The following is a 25,996-nucleotide window of genomic DNA, read 5'->3' on the forward strand; positions in this document are numbered from 1 at the left end:
CAGCCAGTGTTACAGGTGGATTAGCTACATCAGAAATTGTCAGTCCTGGTACAAAAAGTGAAAGCCAGTTGCCTTAAGTTGCTGAACTCACTCCCTTCTCATACTGAACAGTAAAAATCCAGTCAATGGCACTTCAGACTGTAAACTTGATATTATGGTTAAATTCACAAATATTAATAATTTTGGTCGTAATTCAAGACGTAGAGTTTATCCACGCAAACTATTTCTCAACATGCATATCGTTCTCAAAGCAATATTGCAAATGACAGTTTTCCACTTAGAATTTTATTAAAACTTGTTTAAAACCTTTTTTTTTTGCTGCAATCAAGGTCACATTATACAAATTAACACACAAGAAATCCAAGGTTCAGTTTAATATTAAGTACAGCAGTTGACCTGGAAATCATTTGAATTCACTGTACATTGATTGCCCTTCACGTGGTTCTGTGGTAAACTCAGAAATGTCACCAATTTTCACCAAACCAGTCTGCTGTGAGAAACGAACATGGTAGTGGGGGGCAAAGGAAGAAAATCCTGACCTTCTGCAGACTCTACCATCAAGATGATAATCGTATAATTAAGATATATTCCAAAATGACAAGTCCTTAACATCTCTGGTACCACATATTGAAGTGGCTAAACTCTACGTCCTGAATTTCAACCAGAAATATTTATTTTTGTGAATTTGCCCATAAATTCCCTTTGAACTATTTTGCAACCAATTTAATGCATAAACGCATTTGCCAAATTGCACTGTGTTGACATTCTGAAGATGTTTTGCATCACATACTGACTTACATTAAAATACTGCAGCAAATGACTGGGTGGTGCCATTAGTTCAAGTCAGCTGATTAACCATGTGGGCTTTTGAAAATACAAAGAATGCTTGGTTGTATACATAACATCTGAAGACAATTTTTTCTGATGCAGGCAAAACGTTGACCCACACAGGTGTCAATGTCACAAGCCTTGAACCAGTTTGGCCACAGAATATGTGGCAACTGTACAGGTTCTTACCGACTGAGAGAGGAATTGGTTCCCAACCTTTGTTACTGGGACCAAGTCAAACTGCTCCAACTTTGATGTCAGAAAAAAAAAGTTTACAGCTATGCTCGCCCCAAATCACATCATCGTGCAGAGCAAAGCTGCTTAGTTAGGGACCATTTTATGCTGACACTTATGGAGAGGTTTGAGGCAGTTTATCTTCACTTCAGTCAGAACCTCCCACTCCCGTCAATGGGCAGATGAAAGTTACCTCATCAATCTAGGCCGGACTTGAGTTGTGTCTCCAGACATTGAAGTTTCATCGAGGTACCTACCTTGGTTAGACTTCACTCCCACCTCAGTCAAATGGTCACTGCTTAGAACACTGCTCCACTGGCCTGAGCACATCATCTAAGGTAACAACCCTGTATAGTGAAGGCCAGAGTTGCCACCATTTAGATAGTAAACAAAGATAGCCCTTTTTAGTGAAAAAATAAATGATACCTTACACTGTTCAAATAAATGTCATTTTCCTTCATCATTACCAACCAATGGATTGATGAGATCTTTATTTCAGTTTAAGGAAGTCACCATGCATAAACTGACCTCTGGCTTTATCTACATCACCACAATAACTACACTTAAAGTGCTTCACTGGCAGAAACACTCCTGCAATTTCTTTATCACTCACTAGTGTTTGTTCCTTAATGGGCACGCAATGACAGTCAATCATCTAACAGCTACCGTGCAAGACAGAAAACATTCCTCAGCTGAAATCAATTCACCTAGAGTTAGTCAACAGCAATGTTAATGTTCCCAGCATTCGAGCGGTAGAACCCTTGGCTTCAAGGCTGTTTTGTAACTGGGCCCCAGTGACGGAACATGAAGGGTCTCCATCCGAAACGTCACCCATTCCTTCTCTCCAGAGATGCTGCCTGTCCCGCTGAGTTACTCCAACATTTTGTGTCCATCTTTGGTGTAAACCAGCACCTGCAGTTCCCTCCTACACACTTTGCTTGTGATTCTATTCCTGCCTGTAGCAGTTCAATGGCAATTACATGGCTTCACAATCAATGGCTTCAAGGGTAAAAAGGCTGGGCATCTCTGGAATGTTTCCAGCCCCAGGGAAAAAACTGATACAGCTCTTCTCACAAGACATCGCATGTTGTTACTAACCCGGACAAGACCCTGGAGTCACTTCCAATGGTAATAGAAAAAAGATCAGCAAACATTCACTGCATAAAATGATCAAACCAAAAGGATCTGATTGGAATGTGAACTCCGGAAGGAAAACAGCCAAAGGTTTAATCAGTGATTACAAACATCATATAAAGAGAGAGTTAGCTGGGTAGCTGGTTCAATGCGCATTTCCTGCCATCAATCCAACAGGACATCCCCTGCTGACGTTAAGAACGATCAAGTTCCCAATATTTGCAATGCAAAGAAAAGGCAGAACTGAAAGTTGAACTCAAACAATTGGAAGTGTTCTCCAGTCATGCTGTGCTCTAATGAGTAGAGCCACATCCACCTTGCCTATTCTCAAGCTTAGTTTGACTTTGTTCATCATGGACAGGGCAATGGCTTGCTGAGCCTGACATGACAACGCCGATTTTTATTTCCTGCACTGGGAAGGGGGAGAGAATTTCCTTTTCTGATCAGTTAGAAACGTCTCTTTTTGCATGCATGGTACAAGAAAAAGAAGGGGCCATTTACCCAAACACTGACTTAAAAAAAAACACAGTTGCAGTACAGGTTTAACAGAGAACGCACATATAAAATAGGTATGAAACCCTAACAAAAGTGCAGATAATGTAACCATTGCTAAAAGGAAAAGCCACTTTTATTCCACCTCTTTGAGGGTCTCCCCCAGGTGTTGCTGGCTGAAGACAGTGGACCCTTGTGTGGCCAAACTCTTTACAAAGCCGTCTTTATACATTCAAGTGTGCATGTATGTGTGTGTATATATAAAAGGAACTGCAGTCGTTCATTTTGTGGCCAACAAAGTTGTTTCACGTCGATTTGGATGCAATCTCCAGGAGGCAGCTGAAAATGGATTTAATTCTCTCATTCACATCCCAGTCTCCCCTTACTCCTCGTTTCCACGACACTGCCCCGTGTCTCAGTTAAAGAAGTCAAGGTGCCGCACACTGCTCACGAGCATAGATGCACAGTAACTCAGCATGGTGGAGCTACTTAGTCCGGTACATGGCTCGAAAGTGAAAGGAAACAAAACAACACAAAAACAAAACAAGTCTTTTCTTCAAAGTGGCTTTGCTTCCAAGTTCAGTTCCACTGGAGTCCGGTGAGGTGCTGAACAGGGACTTTGCATTTCACAAGATTGGTCGCTGTAATCAAGTGTGCAAATCTGCTCCGGAGGGAAGAATGCTCTCTCATACTATAAATAACACTGGCGACTGTGCACAGGCTCAAATGTCCTTGTGACACAGACAGGCGGTACATAACTTAGCACTGGTTGCGATGTGCTTTCAGGTCGAACAATAGCAGCTTTCAAGTAGGCGAGAGGCTGCTCACATGACTGAGCACTGCAGTTTGTTTGAACCAGCTGTTCTGTCCCCACGCCATTTTGTTTTCTTTTTCTTTTTCTGGCTCTTCTCCGGTAATTGTTGCCTATTTGGAAATAAACGGCACGTCATATAATATAATGTTATAGTCACATAGCATGAAACATAGAAACATAGAAAATAGGTGCAGGAATAGGCCATTTGGCCCTTCGAGCCTGCACCGCCATTCAATATGATCATGGCTGATCATCCAACTCAGTATCCTGTACCTGCCTTCTCTCCATACCCCCTGATCCCTTTAGCCACAAGGGCCACATCTAACTCCCTCTTAAATATAGCCAACAAACTGGCCTCAACTACCTTCTGTGGCAGAGAATTCCAGAGATTCACCACTCTCTGTGTGAAAAATGTTTTCCTCATCTCGGTCCTAAAGGATTTCCCCCTTATCCTTAAACTGTGACCCCTTGTTCTGGACTTCCCCAACATCGGAAACAATCTTCCTGCATCTAGCCTGTCCAACCCCTTAAGAAACAGGCCATTCAGCCCAGCATGTCCTTGCCAACCAAGATGCCGCATCTAAGCTAGTCCCATTTGCGTGCATTTGGCCCATCACCGTTCCTATCCATGTATCTGTCCATGTCTTTTTTAAATGCTGCTAATGTACCTTGCCTCAACTACCTCCACTGGCAGCTCATTCCATATATCCCCAAGACTCTGAGTGAAAAGGTTGCCCCTCAGGTTTTTCATAGAGTCATAGAGTGATACAGCGTGGAAACAGGCCCTTCGGCCCAACTTGCCCACACCAGTCAACATGTTCCAGCTACACTGGTCCCACCTGCCCACATTTGGTCCATATCCCTCCAAACCTGTCCGATCCATGTACCTGTCTAACTGTTTCTTAAACTTTGGGATAATCCCTGCCTCAACTATCTCTGGCAGCTTGTTCCTTACACCCACCATGCTTTGTGTGAAAAAGTTACCCCTCAGATTCCCATTAAATCTTTTCCCCTTCTCCTTAAACCTATGCTCTCTGGTCCTCAATTTACATACTCTGGGCAAGAGACGCCATGCATCTAAAATCTTACCCCCTCATCTTAAACCTATATCCTCTGGTTCTTGATTCCCCTACCTTGGGTAAAAGACTCTGTGCATTCACCCAATCTATTCCCCTCATGCTTTTGTACACCTCTCTACGATCACCCTTCAGCCACCTTGTGCTCCAAGATATAACATCTTAGCCTGAACAACTTTTCCCATTAGTTCAGGCCCACGAGCCCTGGCAACATACTCATTAATCTTCTCTACACTCATTCCAGCTTAATGATATCCTTCCTCTGGTAGGGTGACCAAAACTGAACTCAATACTCCAAATGTGGCCTCACCAACGACTTCTGCAACTCTAACATAATGTCCCAACTTCAATATTCAATACCATGACTGATGAAGGCCAATGTATCAAAAGCCTTCTTTAACATGCTATTTAGCTGCTCACTTTCAGCGAACAATGTACCTGTACTCTCGGATCCCTCCACTCTACAAAACTCCCAAAGACCCTACCATTCACTGTGTAGGTCCTGTCCTGGTTTGATCTACCAAAACGCAACACCTCCCACTTATCTGCATTAAACCCCATGAGCCATTTCTCAGCCCACTTGCTCACCTGATCAAGATCCTGCTGCTATTTGTGATAATTATCTTCACTGTCTAATATACCACCCACTTTGGCGCCATCTACGAACTTACTAATTATCCTTCAACATTCTCATCCAGGGTGGCGTTTGATTGCTAAAACACTCTGGATTGGCCATTCTATTGCAAGGTGATCAGTAGGATGGGTAATGGTAAAACAAAATAAACTAAAACTCCCACTTTAGCAGTCTACCAGTATTTCAAATTTAACGTTTCCCTTGCCCATCAAATCTTGAGGTTACTCTGATTAAGATTGGTGGTGCACAGCTTAATCATTGACCAAATATTGATGGAAATAATATTGCAAAGACAAAACCTGAAATATCATTAAACAATTTGAGGTCCTTTTGACCCCCAATAATGAACGACATGGGCAAGCTGTGCATGGGGGCCTGTTTCACCCTTTTTCACACAGAGAGTTGTGAATCCGTGGAATTCTCTGCCACAGAAGGAAGTGGGCACCAATTCACTGGATGCATTCAAGAGAGAGTTAGATATAGCTCTTAGGGCTAACGGAATCAAGGGATATGGGGAAAAAGCAGGAACAGGGTACTGATTTTGGATGATCAGCCATGATCATACTGGATGGCGGTGCTGACTCGAAGGGCTGAATGGCCTACTCCTGCACCTATTTTCTATGTTTCAGTGCTGTAAGAGACTATGACTGCTATCTAAGCTGTCACATTGTCCAGTGCCTAACAGTTTAAGGACGAACATGTCATTCCCTGAAGCATTACTATTAACTTGCATGGTGGTACAAATTTCATGCTCCATCCATCTAATAAAAAAATCGCAATATGTTATTGAGAAAATGAGCTGGCTGTTTTCTTGGGGCCCTTGCCAATATTCTTCTTTAGCCAATAAAAACAAAATCTTATGAGCCATTGAGGTCTGTGGGAGTTGCTGTCCACAAACTGATATCTCATCTGCCTGGAACAACAGTATTTATGCTCCAGATGTACTTTATGGGCTGAAAACTATTTCTGACCCAGGGCGTTATATAAATGATTGTTTTTTTTATTTATATGGAAAGAATAGCTACCTCATTTAATTGATACTGATAGACGCAGTCAATAATAAGCTGCATTCTCTTTAGTTTTAGTTTTAGAGAGACTGCCCACCGAGTCCATGCCGACCAGAGATCCCCGCAGACTAATGCCCCTGTCCCACTTAGGAAACCTGAAAGGAAACCTCCGGAGACTTTGCGCCCCACCCAAGGTTTCCGTGCAGTTCCCGGAGGTTGCAGGTGGTTGCCGGAGGTTGCAGGTAGTGGAAGCAGGTAGGGAGACTGACAAAAACCTCCGGGTAGTGCTTCCACTACCTGCAACCTCCGGGAACCGCACTGAAACCTTGGGTGGGGCGCAAAGTCTCCAGAGGTTTCCGTTCAAGTTTCCTAAGTGGGACAGGGGCATAATTACACTATCCTACACACTAGGGACAATTTACAATTTTACCTTACCTAATTAACCTACAAAACCTGTACGTCTTTGGAGTGCAGGAGGAAACCTGAGCACCCGGAGAAAACCCATTGGTTTGCGGGGAGAACGTACAAACTCCGTGAAGACAGTCTCTGTAGTCAGGGTCGGTGGCACTGTAAAGCAGGAACTCTACTGGTGTGCCGCTGTGCCACTCCCTGATAATATTTGATACCAAGTCACATATTTAGGAGCAGGTTTTGACAGTTTGTTTTTTGTTAAAAGGAGAATGGTGGATAGGGGAAGTTGGGGAGGGAATCCCAGAGTGTAGAAGTTAGATAATGATGTCGTTTGGAGATGTGTTAAAAGCAGCCATTATGAAAAATAATGGTAATACCCAAATTTGTTCATTGAATTAACTCGTTTATATATTTTGGTTAAAAAGAACTGCAGATGCTGGAAAAATCGAAGGTAGACAAAAATGCTGGAGAAACTCAGCGGGTGTGGCAGCAGGTCTGAAGAAGGGTCTCGACCCGAAACGTCACCTATTCCTTCGCTCCTAGATGTTACCTCACCCGCTGAGTTTCTCCAGCATTCCTGTTTATATATTATAGTCTTTCTCAAAGCTGGAGGCACTGTCACAGAAATACACAGCTCGGTTGGAAGTTCTTCATGGGACATTCTGTCAAAATTGAATGGCTGGGATTATCTTGCAATGTGCAAGGCTTAAAAATTAAAATAAGGAAAATAAAAATGTGATTTTCCATCCCCGCTTTTAGCCGATGAGGGACTGTTCACAAGTCTGAACTTAACAGAAACATTCCTTGAAATATTTTCCCGTTGCGTTTAGTTTAGAGGTACAGCATGGAAACAGGCCCTTTGGCCATGCCAACCAACAACCACCCATACACTAGAGGCCATTTATTTTACAGGGGCGCATTAACCTAGAAACCTGCACGCCTTTGGAATGTGGGAGGAAACCGGATAACCCGGAGGAACACCACACAGTCAAAGGGAGAACGTACAAACTCCGTATAGGCAGTACCCATAGTCAGGATCGAACACGGGTGTCTGTTACAGTAAGGCAGCAACCCAACCGCTACGCCACTGTGCCGCCCGAAACTGGTGATAACATCCACAAGTTCTCAGAGAATAAGTACCATCCTTTCATTGCACTATCCTTGCTTCAGAAAGGTTCTGACAGTTCATGCAGAACACACAAAGTGAACGATACCACTGGAGTATGATCAAGTTGAAGGCACCTACCTTATGACTCTGACAAGATCATGAAAAGCTTTGTCGACATTCAGAGGTGGATCCTTAGCACTAGTCTCGATGTAAGGTATCTTGAGCAAAAGAAAAAGATTTGTTGATTACTAACAATGAGACACAGAAAGGTAAAACATGATAAGTTTAGTTAAGATTCCCACCCACACCACCCCCTCCCCGGGCACTCTCCCTTGCAACCGCAAGAGATGCTACACGTGTCGCTTTACCTCCCCCCTCGACTCCATTCAAGGACCAAGCAGTCGTTCCAGGTGCGACAGAGGTTCACCTGCATCTCCTCCAACCTCATCTATTGCATCCGCTGCTCTAGATGCCAGCTGATCTACATCGGTGAGACCAAGCGTAGGCTTGGCGATCGTTTCGCCGAACACCTCCGCTCGGTCCGCTTTAACCAACCTGATCTCCCTGTGGCTCAGCACTTCAACTCCCCCCCCCATTCCGAATCCGACCTTTCTGTCCTGGGCCTCCTCCATTGCCAGAGTGAGCTCCACCGGAAATTGGAGGAGCAGCACCTCATATTCCACTTGGGCAGTCTGCACCCCAGTGGCTTGAACATTGACTTCTCCAATTTCCGGTAGCCTTTGCTGTCTCCGCCCCTTCTCAGCTCTCCCTCAGCACTCTGGCTCCTTCTCTTCCTTTCTTCTTCCCCGCCCCCCTCCCTGCATCAGTCTGAAGAAAGGTTTCGGCCCGAAACGTTGCCTATTTCCTTCGGTTCATAGATGCTGCCTCACCCGCTGAGTTTCCCCAGCATTTTTGTCTACCATAAGTTTAATGGAAATGGCAAAAAGTCACTGCCACTTCCTTGATACAGGCGGCCATCACCCCCAAGTGTGGATGTGTAAGTGGGAAAACGTGATTAGTGACAAAATTGGGAATTCCATAAAGAAATGCCCAACACATGGGTTCTAAGAAACAAGTCCGTTTTAACAAGGGCGGCACGGTGGCGCAGCAGTAGAGTTACTGTCTTACAGCGCTTAAAATTAAAATTATCCCTTGGGGTGTGTAGGATAGTGTTTATATGCGGGGATCGCTGGTCGACATGGACTCCGTGGGCCGAAGGGCCTGTTTCCGTGCTGTATCTCTAATCTAAACTAAACTCTGAAGAAGGGTCTCGACCCGAATCGTTACCCATTCCTTCTCCCCAGAGATGCCGCCTGGCCCGCTGAGTTATTCCAACATTTTGTGCCTATCTAAACTAAAAGATAGGCTGGGCACATATCTGATTGGTAGAAACTGAGGAGAGGCAGAGAAGAGTTACGAAGATGCCAAGGGGTTGGATAGGCTAGATGCAGGAAGATTGTTCCCGATGTTGGGGAAGTCCAGGACAAGGGGTCACAGTTTAAGGATGAAGGGGAAATCCTTTAGGACCGAGATGAGAAAAACATTTTTCACACAGAGTGGTGAATCTCTGGAATTCTCTGCCACAGAAGGTAGTTGAGGCCAGTTCATTGCCTATATTTAAGAGGGAGTTAGATGTGGCCCTTGTGGCTAAAGGGATCAGGGGGTATGGAGAGAAGGCAGGTACAGGATACTGAGTTGGATGATCAGACATAATCACATTGAATGGCGGTGCAGGCTCGAAGGGCCGAATGGCCTACTCCTGCACCTATTTTCTATGTTTCTATGCAGAGGAGAATGTGTATGCACCTAGCGTGTGTCCTGATGCAGTGCTTGTTTTACAGTTAGGCCTGATACAAATTAAACTACAACAATCTTATCGACTGTTAGTAATACTGAAGAAGATCCCTGAAGGACTGGCCTTCAGTCATCTTGCAAGGTGCCAAAAGTTCATCCTTATTAAACAACAAAGGTGAAGACAAATAAGCCAGGGTGAAAAATCACGGCAGTATCTGGGTTTCTTATTGAAGATCCTCTTACACAGGGCAAGGCAATGTTACTTATTAATAAAAGGATAGCTCAGCAGTCCTATCTAACACTGAAAATGTTGAACAAAGTTTCCTTTGACAATACTTACATCGTATTTGGCTGCCATCTCTCTTCCTTGGTCGCTTGTGACCTTCTGCAAGTGCATTAAGTCAACCTTGTTGGCCACCAGGATCATGGGGAAAGACTCCCTGCAATAGTTGGACAGTGACCAACATTAAACATTACGTTCAACAACACAAGTCCAACCACTGGCCACCTTCCTCATTCATAAAGTCAAATAGTTTGTCAAAGTTTACAGAACATGTTTCACGTAAAAAAACATCTCAAATGCCTTCTCGAAAAGATTGGAAGTGGATTTGAATGTCTTCTGCATCAGCAAAAATATACATCTAACTTCAATCTGTAATTCAATCAAACAAGTTCAATGATTCAGACAAAATGTGTGGGAAGGAACAGCAGATGCTGGTTTAAATCGAAGATAGACACAAAATGCTGAATGAATTCAGTGGGACAGGCAGCATCTCTGGAGAGAAGGAATGGGTGACATTTCGGGTTTGAGACCCTTCTTCAGACTGAAAAATCACTAGTGAGGAAGGGTCTCGACCTGCAACATCACCCATTCCTTCTCTCCAGAGATGCTGCCTATCCCGCAGAGTTACTCCAGCATTTTGTGTTTAAGTTCAGTGATTTCACTGTCCAATGGATTGATATTTTTCACCATGTTGCAGTTTAATGGGAAAGCCAATTGGGTTGATCTGCAGAGCAGGCTGGTACAATTGTTGGTACCATCTACTGAGTGGATAACAACTGCTGTTGATCGTTCTATTAGTTAATGTCGCAACCAGAAACACGAGTGGCATTCGTCAAGGAGTAGGCATGACCACCGAGACAATCAGGTTGCCAACTTTCTCTCCGGTTTAGCATTAACGGCAAGAAATCCTTGTGGGTGATCAAAATTTATACATGGAAACACAATCAACTAGCCCGAAGGCCGTGTGAGAAGTGGACAAACAAAAAGTAATGAACTGGAGGAAATAATGCGTTTATCTTACTTCTTCATAACAATGATCAAATAAGGAATCATAGAAATTGTCAAATGAGAAGGAAGACTTTATATAAATAACTTTGTGTACATTTCTCATCCAGGACACATTATCTATTCAGTCAAGTTCCAAAAATCATTCCCCCTTAACACGAAAAATAGTGCATTTTTTGGAGATAATAAAAGGTAAAAGATGACGGCTGTGGGTCAGTTGATAGCATCTACTCTGCAGTTTCCTCTGATTCTTGGTTTAACTGATCCTATCACTTGTGAGTTTATGACCTAACACAAAAAATAAGTTCATAAGTAATAGGAACAGAATTAGGCCATTCGGCCCATCAAGTCTACTCTGCCATTCAATCATGGTTGACCTATCTCTCCCTCCTAACACCATTATCCTGACATCCATGCTAATCAAGAATCTATCTATCTCTGCCTTACAAATATTCATCGATGGTCTCCACAGCCTTCTGTGGTAAAGAATTTCAGATTCATCACCCTTGGACTAAATAAATGTCTCTTCATCTCCTTCCTAAAGGAGCGTCCTTTAATTCTGAGGCTTTGGCTAGATTCTCCCACCAGTGGAAACATTCTCCCCACATCCACTCTATCCGGGCCTTTCAAATGGTGAATGTATTTTTTCTTGAGAATAATAAACATTTAAAAGGCCTAAGATGATGGCAGTAGACAAAAATGCTGGAGAAACTCAGCGGATGAGGCAGCATCTATGGAGCGAAGGAAATTGGCGACGTTTCGGGTCGAGGCCCTTCTTCCGACTGATGTGAGGGTGTTGGGGGGACAGGAAGAAGAAAGGAAGAGGCGGAGACAGTGGGCTGTGGGAGAGCTGGGAAGGGGAGGGGAAAGAAGTCCAAGGCGTAGCTATGCCTGCCTCTTTGTAGGTTACGTCGAACAATCTTTGTTCAAGGCGTACCATGGCCCTATCCCCGAACTCCACCTCCGCTACAGTGACGACTGCATTGGTGCTACCTCCGGCACCCTTACAGAACTCACTGACTTCATCCATTTCAGAACTAACTTCCATCCGGCACTCAAATACACCTGGACCATTTCCGACATCTCCCTACCGTTTCTAGACCCCACTCTCTCCATCGCAGGTGTTAGACTACTAACCGACATCTACTAAAACCCACTGACTCCCATGGCTATCTGGACTACACTTCTTCCCACCCTGATTCCTTTAAAGACTCTATCCCCTACTCCCAATTCCTCCGTCTACGCCGCTGGTTTGGAACTAATAAGGTGTTCCAAACCAGGGCATCGGAGATGTCCTCATTCTTTAGTGAACGGTGGTTCCCCTCTTCCACTATAGATGAGACTCTTCTATACCCCGTAACTCTGCTCTCACTCCCCATCCCCCCACTTGTAACAAGGGCAGAGGCCCCTTGTCTTCACCTTCCACCCTACTAGCCGTCACATACAACAAATAATCCTCTGACATTTTTGCCACCACCAACGTGATCCCACCACTGGCCACATCTTCCCATCTCCTCCCCTTTCGGCTTTCCGCAGAGACCGCTCCCTCCGTAACTCCCTGGTCAATTCGTCCCTTCCCACCCAAACCACCCCCTCTCCTGGCACTTTCCCTTGCAACTGCAGGAAATGCTACACTGGTCGCTTTACCTCCCCCCTTGACTCCATTCAAGGACCCACGCAGTCTTTCCAGGTGCGACAGAGGTTCACCTGCACCTCCTCCAACCTCATCTATTGCATCTGCTACTCTAGGTGTCAGCTGCTCCACATTGGTGAGAACTAGCGTAGGCTTGGCGATCGCCTCGCCCAACACCTCCGCTCGTTTTGCAATAACCAACCTAATCTCCCGGTGGCTCAGCACTTCAACTCCCCCTCCCACTCCGAATCCGACCTTTCTGTCCTTGACCTCCTCCATGGCTAGAGTGAGGCCCACTGTAAATTGGAGAAGCAGCACCTCATATTTCGCTTGGGTAGCTTACACCCCAGCGGCATGAACATTGATCTCCAATTTCAGGTAGTCCCTGCTTCCTCCTTCTTTCCCCTCCCCTTCCCAGCTCTCCCACAGCCCACTGTCTCCGCCTCTTCCTTTCTTCTTCCCGCCCGCCCCCCCCCATCCTCACATGTCTGAAGAAGGGTCTCGATCCGAAACGTCACCTATTTCCTTCGCTCCATAGATGCTGCCTCACCCGCTGAGTTTCTCCAGCATTTTAGTCTACCTTCGATTTTCCAGCATCTGCAGTTCATTCTTAAACAGATGATGGCAGTAAGTCGGTTGTTAGCATCCTCTCTGCTGAGATTCCTCGGATTCTTGGTTCAACTCCCACTTCTAAGACACGAGCACAGAAACATTTCCGTGGTGCAGTGCTGAAGGAGGGCTGCTTTGTCAAAGGTGCTTTGTTTTGGTTCAGCCATTAAATCAATACCCAGTCTGCTCTCTTGGATGGAAGTAATAAAATATCCTTTTCTACTTTTCTGTAGAAGAGTCGGGGTGTTATCACTGGCCAATATTTATCCTTGAATCAACATTTAGAACAGACTGTTAGCACATTATCTCATTGTTGTTTGTGGGAGATTGCTGTATATAAATTGGCTGATTTATTATAGTGACTACACTACTTCTTCTTCTTGCGTATGGCGTGCACAGCCTAAAGTAGTCGGACAACTTGTTCTATTTGATCTTATTTGATTGTGCACGCCAGGTTGATTGCATTCGTCGAAACAGGGCGGACCCTGTGACTACACTTCAAAGGTACTGAATTGAAACACTCTGAAACATTCTGTCAGGGATGTAAAAGGCACATTGTAAATTTGGGTCTTTCTTTTTTAATGATAACCATATACAATGAACCATTTGAACATTATTAAGTTATACCGCACTGAGTGGTTTTATTGGAGATATCCAGGAATTGCCGTACTCGACTGTTATCATAGCCTGCTGTCAGGATTGGGTCATTGAAAGCTGATGGCACAATTATAAAAGGCACTCAAATCTTTCGCAGAGCTCCCAAATTATCAAAGCAATTTAGCTAGTTTGTGGTCAAATTATACTGCATTAAAATAAATCAGATGCTTAACTGTGTAAGATATAATCCATTATGTTGGCAAGTATAGATTTCTGTCAGTCTTGGCCTTCTTTCAGCCAAACAACGTTTCCAGTCAAAGCCAAACAAAGAATAATGGGCCTGGTCCCACTTAAGACGATTTTTTGGGAGACTACAGGCGACTGCCACAAAATTTTCAACATGTTGAACATTTTTCGACGACAGTGGCGACAATTTTTGCTGTCGTATGTTGTCATAGGTTGACGTAGGTGCGGTCGTAGGTTGACGCCAGGTGTTGTAGGTGAATTCCATTAAAACTAGTCTCCCAGTCGCCTAAAGAGTCGCCTAAGTGGGACAGGCCCATAAGGCTCTCCAACTTCTAATGCCCCTGTCCCACTTAGGAAACCTGAACGGAAACCTCTGGAGACTTTGCGCCCCACCCAAGGTTTCCGTGCGGTTCCCGGAGGTTTTTGTCTGTCTCCCTCCCTGCTTCCACTACCTGCAACCTCCGGAAACCACCTGCAACCTCTGGGAACCGCACGGAAACCTTGGGTGGGGCGCAAAATCTCCAGAGGTTTCCGTTCAGGTTTCCTAAGTGGGACAGGGGCATAACTTTAAGCCTGCGCATGCGATAATTAATTTTGTGTATTTTTTGCTTTAACTTGGAAAACCACTTCTATTATCAGCCTAAATGCCTTTCTGACTCAGAGGCCTCAGCTGAACTTCCTTATCACAGATTCATATCAATTGTTGGCATAAATAGAGTACTTCTTGATTAATACGGGTGTCAGGGGTTATGGGGAGGAAGCAGGAGAATGGGGTTGAGAGGGAAAGATAAATCAGGAGGCTGCAGGGAGGGAGAAGGGAGCAATATGTGACTGATGATGGAGCTCACATAAATATGTGACCATGAATAGGATGGAAAGTGAAGCCATGGGGAACTCTAATCGTGTCAAGATTGGCATAGAAATGATGGTAAAATCCAAGGTTCTTTTTCTTTGGAATAGTAAGCCAATGAGCGGTATGGGAACACATTAGTTTGTGCTGCTGCCTCATAGCTCCCTCGAACCAAGCTTAATCCCGACCTCGGGTGCTGTCGGTGTGCAATTTATACATTTTCCCTGTGAGCTTGCAGGCTTCCTCCGAATGTGCCTGTTTCCATCCCCATCCCAAGGATGCGCTGGTAGGATAATTGTCCAATGTCAGTTTGGTTTAGAGATGCAGCATGGAACCAGGCCCTTGGGGCCCACCACGTCCACGCCGATTATCGCTCACCATAACACACTTGTTCTAAGTTATCCCACTTTCAGATCCACTCACTGCACGCTGGGGGCAATTTACAGAGGCTCATGCTTTTGGGATGTTGGAGGGAACCAGAGCACCCTAAGGAAACCCAGGTAATAAGGGAAACTCCACACAGAAAGTACACAAGGTCAGGATCGCACCCGGGTCTCTGGCACTGTGAGGCCACAGCTCTACCACTGTGCCACTATGCGCCACACTACCACTATGTTGAGATGGGTCTGGAAGGCCTTTCTTTGGTGGGTGTGAGTTTAATCAGCCGGGGACCGGGAGCCGGGTCATCCGGTGGCGCTGTTGCTAGCTGCCTCCGCCCACGGTCTGGCTGTCTTTTTTTATTTTGTTATGTTTAGAGTGGGGTTTTTCCCCAGTTTTTTATGTGGGGGGAAGCGGGAAACCATCCCTGTCGCTTCCTTGCGAGGATGCGGCTATTATCCGAGTCGTGGCCTCGGCCCCCCTCGCGGCCTACCAGCTGGATTGGCGTGGCCTTTCCTGCCGGGACTGGACCAGAGCTTCAGCAGCGGCGGCGAGGCGCTGGAAACATCGCGGAGCGGGGGAGGCCTTCCTGGTATCGCCGCTTGGAGGTCGGGAGTGCTGGGCTGCTGCTCTAACATCGCGGAGTCCTGGGACCCTTTGCCGGGGGTCACCAGCGTGAATCTCCGCCCAGCGCGGCCTGTGGACATCGGGAGCCGCGGACTCCGGTGGAAGGTGGCCCGACGAGAGGATCCCGGCGAGAGGGCCTGAACATCGGGCCGCCCGTAGCGGCGACTACGGGGTGCTCGGGAAGCCCCGATCACGGGTGAACATTGGGGAACATCGGCGAGGAGGTTGACCGGACTTAGGTTCCTTCCCTCACTGTGGGGAACTTTGGTGCTGCTGTGGGGATGTTTGTGTTGTGGACTACTGTGTTCTGTGTGGTTTTTTTTTTTTTGTATGACTGCAAGGGAAAAATAATTTTGTTGTCTCTTCATTGAAGACAACGACAATAAATTAAATCAAATCAAATCAAATCATTTATAAGTTATAGCAGCAGAATTCGGCCATTCGGCCCCTCAAGTCTACTCCACCATTCAATCATGGCTGATCTATCGTTCCCTCTCAACTCCATTCTCCTGCCTTCTCCCCATAACCCCTGACATCCGTACTAATCAAGAATCTATCAATCTCTGCCTTAAAGATATCTATTGACTCGACCTCCACCGCCATCTATAGCAATGAATTCCACAAATTCATCATCCTTTGAGTAACCAAGGGCAAGGACTCGCTATTTATGCCTATCGTCATTTTGGCACAATATTTTTACCTTACTTCTGCATATCCAGCCTGTCAGACAAGTTCACAGCTTTGTTTTAAGGAATACATCGCCCACACAAAGAAGCATAATGTGCTTCTAACTGCTACATTTATTCATATGGCCTCCCTATATCTAATATATTCCCTTCATTCTAACTAACCCTCCTCCACCTTCACTGCTACTTTTAACTAACTTGTTTTCTCTCTGAAGATAGACACAAAAGTCTGGAGTAACTCAGCGGCACAGGCAGCATCTCTGGAGGGAAGGAATGGGTGACGTTTCGGGTCGATACCCCTTCTTCAGAGTTTAGTTTAGTTGGGGAGGAAACCGAAGCTCTCCGAGAAAACCCACACAAGTCAAGGGGAGGACGGACAAACTCCATAAGACAAGCACCCTAAGCCAGGACTGAATGCGGGTCTCTGGCGCTGTATGTGCTGGAAAGCAGCAACTCCGTCGCTGTGCCACCGTGCCGCCAGTGACGCCTGATCTCTGATAACAATGAGAAGGCCCACCGGGAGGAGGCGGCTGATCCAGCACTCTGGTGTCAGGACAACAGCCTCCTCTTGAACGTCACAAAAAACTAAGGAGCTGATTGCGGACTTTAGAAGGGTACAACATCCGAGGACGTACACGCCACTGGAGATAAGTGGGACTACTGTGGATAGGGTGAGCTGCTTTAAATACCTGGGAGTCCACATCACAGAGGATCTGACATGGACAACACACACTACAGCACTGGTGAGTAAGGCAAGGCAGCGCCTTTACCACCTCAGGCAGCTGAGGAAATTCAATCTCTCTGAGGATCCTTCAGTGCTTCTACTCTGGGGCCGTAGAAAGCATCTTATCCGGCAGCATCACAATCTGGTTTGCGGACTGATCTGCCCAGGACAGGAAGCCTATTCCTTCGCTCCATACATGCTGCCTCATCCACTGAGTTTCTCAAGCACTTTTGTCTACCTTCACTGCTGTGTGGGAGCCTGCAGTGGACAATTCTACTGCTGCCGTTCCACCATTACAATAAGATTTAGAGTGGGGATGTGGAGGAATTTCTTAGAATGGACATGAGGAGGAATTTCTTAAGCCAGAGGGTGGTGAATCCGTGGAATTCATTGCCGCAGACGACTGTGAAGGCCTGGGCATTGGGGATTTATAAAGCAGAGATGGATAGATTCTTGATTAGTAAGGGTGTCAAGGGTTACAGGGAGAAGCCACGGGAATGGGGTTGAGAGGGAAAAATTGAGAAGCCATTTGAGAAGCGGCTGCCAGAACAAGGGGTCACAGTTTAAGGATAAGGGGGAAATCTTTTCGGACCGAGATGAGAAAAACATTTTTCATACAGAGAGTGGTGAATCTCTGGAACTCTCTGCCACAGAAGGTAGTTGAGGCCAGTTCATTGGCTATATTTAAGAGGGAGTTAGATGTGGCCCTTGTGGCTAAAGGGATCGGGGGGTATGGAGAGAAGGCAGGTACAGGATACTGAGTTGGATGATCAGCCATGATCATATTGAATAGCGGTGCTGGCTCGAAGGGCCGAATGGCCTACTCCTGCACCTAATTTCTATGTTTCTAAATGACAGTAGACTAGATGGGCCGAATGGCCTAATTGTGCCCCAATGCCTTCTGTATTATACACATATCATAAATTGATAATAGCTTTGAAACGTCCAGTGATATGCGTGGAAACATATGAATGGATATGTTTGAAGCAGCAGACTAAAGAGAGATTAAATTGTTACATTAAAAAGTCCATATGCTGACAATTCAAGACGAGGCCATGGAGTTCAAGGAAGTAAGACTCATGCAACATTACAGAGACGTACCTGTCTTTGACTCGAAGGATGAGCTGGTGAAACCTGTCCACATGTTCAAAGCTGGCCTTGTCCGTGACTGAATAGACTATGAGAAACCCATCTCCTGTCCTCATGTATTGCTCTCTCATCGCACTGAATTCCTCTTGACCAGCGGTGTCCAGCACTATGAGAAGACACCAAAAAAGATTATTGAGATAGAAATTGTTCTTTAGATTTTAGAAATACAGCGCGGAAACATCTCCATTGGCCCACTGAGTCCACACTGACCAGCGATCACCACCTTCACTAGCACTACCCTACACACTAGGGCCAATTTACAATTTACAGAAGCCAATTAACCTACAAACCTGTACGTGGGAGGAAACCGGAGCACCTAGAGAAAACCCACATGGTCACAGGGAGAACGTTCAAACTCCGTAAAGACAGCACCCGTAATCAGGATCGAACCCGGGTCCCTGCCGCTGTAAGGCAGCAACTCTACCGCTGCCCCACTGTGCCATTCCCACCTGGTTCCAACAATATGCAAGCTAAACCTTTGGACTTTTCATATATCCAATCCACTATTACAATGCTTCCAAAGTAGACTGTTGAAAACAAAACTCACCTGTGAACTTGCTAACATACTTGCACAGAGCAAGACCCTTACATGGTCTTAGAAACATAGAAACATAGAAATTAGGTGCAGGAGTAGGCCATTCGGCCCTTCGAGCCTGCACCGCCATTCAATATGATCATGGCTGATCATCCAACTCAGTATCCCGTACCTGCCTTCTCTCCATACCCTCTGATCCCCTTAGCCACAAGGGCCACATCTAACTCCCTCTTAAATATAGCCAATGAACTGGCCTCGACTACCCTCTGTGGCAGGGAGTTCCAGAGATTCACCACTCTCTGTGTGAAAAAAATTCTTCTCATCTCGGTTTTAAAAGGATTTCCCCTTATCCTTAAGCTGTGACCCCTTGTCCTGGACTTCCCCAACATCGGGAGCAATCTTCCTGCATCTAGCCTGTCCAACCCCTTAAGAATTTTATAAGTTTCTATAAGATCCCCTCTCAATCTCCTAAATTCTAGAGAGTATAAACCAAGTCTATCCAGTCTTTCTTCATAAGACAGTCCTGACATCCCAGGAATCAGTCTGGTGAACCTTCTCTGCACTCCCTCTATGGTAATAATGTCCTTCCTCAGATTTGGAGACCAAAACTGTACGCAATACTCCAGGTGTGGTCTCACCAAGACCCTGTACAACTGCAATAGAACCTCCCTGCTCCTATACTCAAATCCTTTTGCTATGAAAGCTAACATACCATTCGCTTTCTTCACTGCCTGCTGCACCTGCATGCCTACTTTCAATGACTGGTGTACCATGACACCCAGGTCTCGCTGCATCTCCCCTTTTCCTAGTCGGCCACCATTTAGATAATAGTCTGCTTTCCTGTTTTTGCCACCAAAATGGATAACCTCACATTTATCCACATTATACTGCATCTGCCAAACATTTGCCCACTCACCCAGCCTATCCAAGTCACCTTGCAGTCTCCTAGCATCCTCCTCACAGCTAACACTGCCCCCCAGCTTAGTGTCATCCGCAAACTTGGAGATATTGCCTTCAATTCCCTCATCCAGATCATTAATATATATTGTAAATAGCTGGGGTCTGGTATGCAGCTTCCATCCGATGTCATAACTTAATAATTAATAAAATTTAGATTTAGATACCCCAAGAACATGGTTTGTAAAAAGAACATTACAACAGTAAAACAGTTCGGGCGTAGAAGGCCTTGTAACGTCTGCCGGAGGAAGAGGTTCGAGCAGTCCATTACAAGGGTGTGAGGAGTCTTTATGGATGCTGACGGCATCCTGAGTACATTTGCAAGCTCCCAGTACAATGTGGTCTCAGTTGTTTTGTGAACATTAAGGATTTTCTTTTTCTTCAGAGACCAACCAAAGTTAATCACAGTTGCTCCCAAGTGGATGGATGGCAAATTGCTTGTCTAGGAACAGGAGCAGGCTACTCAATTTCTCAAAATTGTTCTGCCATGATGGATCTCCATCTACAGTGGCTTGCAAAAGTTTTCATACCCCTTGAACTTTTCCACATTTTGTCACGTTACAACCACAAACGTAAATGTATTTTATTGGGATTTTATGTGATAGACCAACACAAAGTGGTGCATAATTGTGAAGTGGAAGGAAAATGATATATGGTTTTCAAATTTTTTTACAAATAAAAAACTGAAAAGTGTGGCGTGCAAAAGTATTCAGCCCCCCTGAGTCAATACTTTGTAGAACCACCTTTCGCTGCAATTACAGCTGCAAGTCTTTTGGGGTATGTCTCTACCAGCTTTGCACATCTAGAGACTGAAATTTTTGCCCATTCTTCTTTGCAAAATAGCTCAAGTTCAGTCAGATTGGATGGAGAGTGTCTGTGAACAGCAATTTTCAAGTCTTGCCAGAGATTCCCAATTGGATTTAGGTTTGGACTTTGACTGGGCCATTCTAACACATGAATATGTTTTGATCTAAACCATTCCATTGTAGCTCTGGCTGTATGTTTAGGGTCGTTGTCCTGCTGGAAGGTGAACCTCCGCCCCAGTCTCAAGTCTTTTGCAGACTCTAACAGGTTTTCTTCCAAGATTGCCCTGTATTTGGCTCCATCCATCTTCCCATCAACTCTGACCAGCTTCCCTGTCCCTGCTGAAGAAAAGCATCCCCACAGCATGATGCTGCCACCACCATGTTTCACAGTGGGGATGGTGTGTTCAGGGTGATGTGCAGTGTTAGTTTTCCACCACACATAACGTTTTGCATTTAGGCCAAAAACTTCAATTTTGGTCTCATCTGACCAGAGCACCTTCCTCCACATGTTTGCTGTGTCCCCCACATGGCTTGTGGCAAACTGCAAACGGGACTTCTTATGGCTTTTTTTCAACAATGGCTTTCTTCTTGCCACTCTTCCATAAAGGCCCGATTTGTGGAGTGCACGACTAATAGTTGTCCTGTGGACAGATTCTCCCACCTGAGCTGTGGATCTCTGCAGCTCCTCCAGAGTTACCATGCTTCTCTGATCTGCTTCTCTGATCAATGCTCTCCTTGCCCGACCTGTCAGTTTAGGTGGGCGGCCATGTCTTGATAGGTTTGCAGTTGTGCCATACTCTTTCCATTATCGGATGATGGATTGAACAGTGCTCCGTGAAATGTTCAAAGCTTGGGATACTTTTTTTATAACCTAACCCTGCTTTAAACTTCTCCACAACTTTATCCCTGACCTGTCTGGTGTGTTCCTTGGGCTTCATGATGCTGTTTGTTCACTAATGTTCTCTAACAAACCTCTGAGTCCATCACAGAACAGCTGTATTTATACTGAGATTAGATTACACACAAGTGGACTAATTGGGTGACTTCTGAAGGCAATTGGTTGCACTGGATTTTATTTAGGGGTATCAGAGTAAAGGGGGCTGAATACTTTTGCACGCCACACTTTTCAGTTTTTTAATTGTAAAAAAATTTGAAAATCATGTATCATTTTCCTTCCACTTCACAATTATGCGCCACTTTGTGTTGGTCTATCATATAAAATCCCAATAAAATACATTTACGTTAGTGGTTGTAACGTGACAAAATGTGGAAAAGTTCAAGGGGTATGAACACTTTTGCAAGCCACTGTAACTTAGCAACTTTCTATTGATCAGAAGATAGATACAAAAAGCTGGAGTAATTCAGCAGGTCACACAACATCTCTGGAGAAAAGGAATAGGAAAAATAATAGGTAACGTATTCAGGTCGAGACCCTTCTTCAGACCCTTCAGAAGGGTCTCGCCCCGAACGTCACCTATCCTTTTTCTCCAGAGATGCTGCCTGACCCGGTGATTTAGTCCAGCTTTTTGTATCTATCTTCAGTGTAAACTAGCATCTGTAGTTCCTTCCTGCACTTTCTAATGATCAGTCTCAGTTTTGAAATATCAAATGCCACTTTTTCAACCACCAGTCGACTGATGGGGCTACAGAAAGTACAGGATAGATCCAGTCACCCCGGTTTATCTCATTGGAGACACACCCTACCCCACCATCTCAATGAGCTTATTTTCTCTCCCTCTCTGTTATGATGAAAGATTTTTGACCAAAATTTGACCAGAATGTTTCACAGATACCACCGGTATTTCCAGACTTTTCTGCCTTTAATGAAGATTAATCCAGATTTTCATAGAAACATAGAAAATAGGTGCAGGAGGAACCCATTCGGCCTTCGAGCCAGCACCACCATTCATTGTGATCATGGCTGATCGTCCCCTATCACTAACCCCAATAATCAATATTTTCAATGTTCTTTTGGGAAGATGAATTATATGTTACATCAAATATATGATACATCAGGTTGTACCTAAAGACAATTCGCAAATGGAATCATCTCCACCATGACATTCACACTGCACCCGACGTCACGACCTTCAAGGCCAAGTGGGAAACAATCGATACTAAGTCGCTGACTTCTAAGGCCCACTTTAATATTTAATTGCGACTTTGCACATGACCCTCCTAACGTAAGCGACAACCAGTGGTGGTGATTACACGTCAAGATACAAATACAGATACAGGTTTAGTTTTATCATTGTCAACGTGTACCGAGGTTCTGTATAATGTACAGACAAGCACCCGTAGTCAGGATGGAACCCTGGTCTCTGGCGCTGTAAGTCAGCAACTCTACCGCTGCGCCACCGTGCCACCAATGTAACGGTGATGATTTTTCACAACACTTGTAGCTCCCCTGGTAGTCGTAGGTTTGATATTGTGACATTTTAAAGACAGCGATTACCCTTTACAGTGCACAATATGTTACACTGCTGTCAAAAATAGTGCAACCTCTCCAACGAACGTCACTTGCAGGCTGCAATCCTCCCCCTTTCCACGCATTTTACTTGAGTCATTTGTGCTTTTGCTTAAAACTGCTGTAGGCAGGATAATTCATGCAAGCACAAGAATGCCATCTGATTGTCAATTTGCCTGATACAAAGTCCTTGATATTTAAACTGCAAAGCACATTTCAGGTAACTGCTCATCTAAAGCCGATAAAAAACATTTTTTTAATTAAGTGATTAAAAGATAACGTGACGAACATTAGCGCAATTGATGGGTGTAATCCTATTATCTTGTTCAAATTTTCCTCCACTCAGTAATCTTGGAACATACAAGCCAAACATTCTGTAATCTCTTCTAACCTTGGTAGGGACTCAAAGAGGAAAGAGGAGGCCATCGCGTCTAATGTTCTGCCGATTTAATAATCAATGCTGCCCCTGATCAGAAGATGCTCAAGTCAAGTGAAACCCCGTTCAAAAAAGTTGCATTCTCTGCTTCCGGTGTTATTTTAACAGGAACTTCAACCATTTCCTCAGGTGTAGCATTTGAAACTTGTAGTTTCAGTTCAGTTTAGTTTATTGCCACGTGTACCGAGGTGCAGTGAAATACTTTTGTTGCGTGCTATGCAGTCAGCGGAAAGACATTACATGATTACAATCGAGCCATTTACAGCGCATAGATACATGATAAGGGAATAATGTTTAGTGCAAGGTAAAGCCAGCAATGTCCGAACAAGGATAGTCCGAGGGTCACCATCGAAGTAGATAGTAGTTCGGGACTGCTGTTTAAACACTTCTGTTGAAAAATAATCCCAATGAGAATCTTTTTCACACAGAGAGTTGTGAGTCTGTGGAATTCTCTGCCTCGGTGGAGGCCGGTTCTTTGGATATTTTCATATTGAATGGCGGTGCTGGCTCGAAGGGCCAAATGGCCTACTCCTGCACCTATTGTCTATAAGAGAGATTTTGGTTTCATATCAAGGGTCCTGAACTTAAAGAAAGGTAACTTTGAGGGTATGAGACGTGAATTGGCCAAGATAGACTGGCAATTGATTCTTAATGGGTTGACGGTGGATATGCAATGGAAGGCATTTAATGACTGCATGGATGAACTACAACAATTGTTCATTCCAGTTTGGCAAAAACATAAATCAGGGAAGGTAGTGCATCCGTGGATAACAAGGGAAATCAGGGATAGTATCAAAACAAAAGATGAAGCGTACAAATTAGCCAGAAAAAGCAGCCTACCAGAGGACTGGGAGAAATTCAGAGTCCAGCAGATGAGGACAAAGGGCTTAATTAGGAAAGGGAAAATAGATTATGAAAGAAAACTGGCAGGGAACATAAAAACTGACTGCAAAAGCTTTTATAGATATGTGAAGAGAAAAAGATTAGTTAAAACAAATGTAGGTCCCTTGCAGTCAGAAACAGGTGAATTGATCATGGGGAACAAGGACATGGCAGACCAATTGAATAACTACTTTGGTTCTGTCTTCACTAAGGAAGACATAAATAATCTGCCAGAAATAGCAGGGGACCGGGGGTCAAATGAGATGGAGGAACTGAGTGAAATCCAGGTTAGCCGGGAAGTGGTGTTAGGTAAATTGAATGGATTAAAGGCCGATAAATCCCCAGGGCCAGATAGGCTGCATCCCAAAGTACTTAAGGAAGTAGCCCCAGAAATAGTGGATGCATTAGTGATAATTTTTCAAAACTCTTTAGATTCTGGAGTAGTTCCTGAGGAATGGAGGGTAGCTAATGTAACCGCACTTTTTAAAAAGGGAGGGAGAGAGAAAACGGGGAATTACAGACCAGTTAGTCTAACATCGGTAGTGGGGAAATTGCTAGAGTCAGCTATGAAAGATGGGATAACAGCACATTTGGAAAGTGGTGAAATCATTGGACAAAGTCAGCATGGATTTACGAAACGTAAATCATGTCTGACGAATCTTATAGAATTTTTCGAGGATGTAACTAGTAGAGTGGATAAGGGAGAACCAGTGGATGTGTTATATCTGGACTTTCGGAAGGCTTTCGACAAGGTCCCATAAGAGATTAGTATACGGGGAATTACAGACCAGTTAGTCTAACGTCGGTAGTGGGGAAACTGCTAGAATCAGTTATTAAAGATGGGATAGCAGCACATTTGGAAAGTGGTGAAATCATTGGACAAAGTCAGCATGGATTTATGAAAGGTAAATCATGTCTGACGAATCTTATAGAATTTTTCGAGGATGTAACTAGTAGAGTGGATAAGGGAGAACCAGTGGATGTGTTATATCTGGACTTTCAGAAGGCTTTCGACAAGGTCCCACATAAGAGATTAGTATACAAACTTAAAGCACACGGTATTGGGGGTTCAGTATTGATGTGGATAGCGAACTGGCTGGCAGACAGGAAGCAAAGAGTAGGAGTAAACGGGTCCTTTTCACAATGGCAGGTAGTGACTAGTGGGGTACCGCAAGGCTCAGTGCTGGGACCCCAGCTATTTACGATATATATTAATGATTTGGACGAGGGAATTGAATGCAACATCTCCAAGTTTGCGGATGACACGAAGCTGGGGGGCAGTGTTAGCTGTGAGGAGGATGCTAGGAGGCTGCAAGGTGACTTGGATAGGCTGGGTGAGTGGGCAAATGCATGGCAGATGCAGTATAATGTGGATAAATGTGAGGTTATCCACTTAAGGAAACAGGAAAGTAGACTAATATCTGAATGGTGGCCGATTAGGAAAGGGGGAGATGCAACGAGACCTGGGTGTCATGGTACACCAGTCATTAAAAGTAGGCATGCAGGTGCAGCAGGCAGTGAAGAAGGCGAATGGTATGTTAGCATTCATAGCAAAAGGATTTGAGTATAGGAGCAGGGAGGTTCTACTGCAGTT

At 44.8% G+C, this 25,996-nt stretch overlaps 1 protein-coding gene across 3 annotated transcripts in view; it reads right to left on the minus strand.

Moving 5' to 3' along the window:
* Window positions 1–269: 269 nt before the first annotated feature.
* Window positions 270–25,996, minus strand: part of mras (muscle RAS oncogene homolog) — a 60,126-nt gene continuing 34,399 nt past the window's right edge. For 2 of the 3 annotated variants that reach the window (XM_033024843.1, XM_033024845.1), the window contains exons 3-6: window positions 18,272–18,425; window positions 9,873–9,972; window positions 7,877–7,956; window positions 270–3,612 (exon numbers count right to left, since the gene is read on the minus strand). In XM_033024843.1, the coding sequence (XP_032880734.1) occupies window positions 3,513–3,612; window positions 7,877–7,956; window positions 9,873–9,972; window positions 18,272–18,425 (434 nt within the window). In that variant the 3' untranslated portion in view covers window positions 270–3,512. The remainder of the gene's footprint in view (window positions 3,613–7,876; window positions 7,957–9,872; window positions 9,973–18,271; window positions 18,426–25,996) is intronic. The other variant, XM_033024846.1, reaches the window with a different exon arrangement.

The sequence above is a fragment of the Amblyraja radiata genome, chromosome 7, assembly GCF_010909765.2.
Source record: "Amblyraja radiata isolate CabotCenter1 chromosome 7, sAmbRad1.1.pri, whole genome shotgun sequence".
NCBI lineage: Eukaryota > Metazoa > Chordata > Chondrichthyes > Rajiformes > Rajidae > Amblyraja > Amblyraja radiata.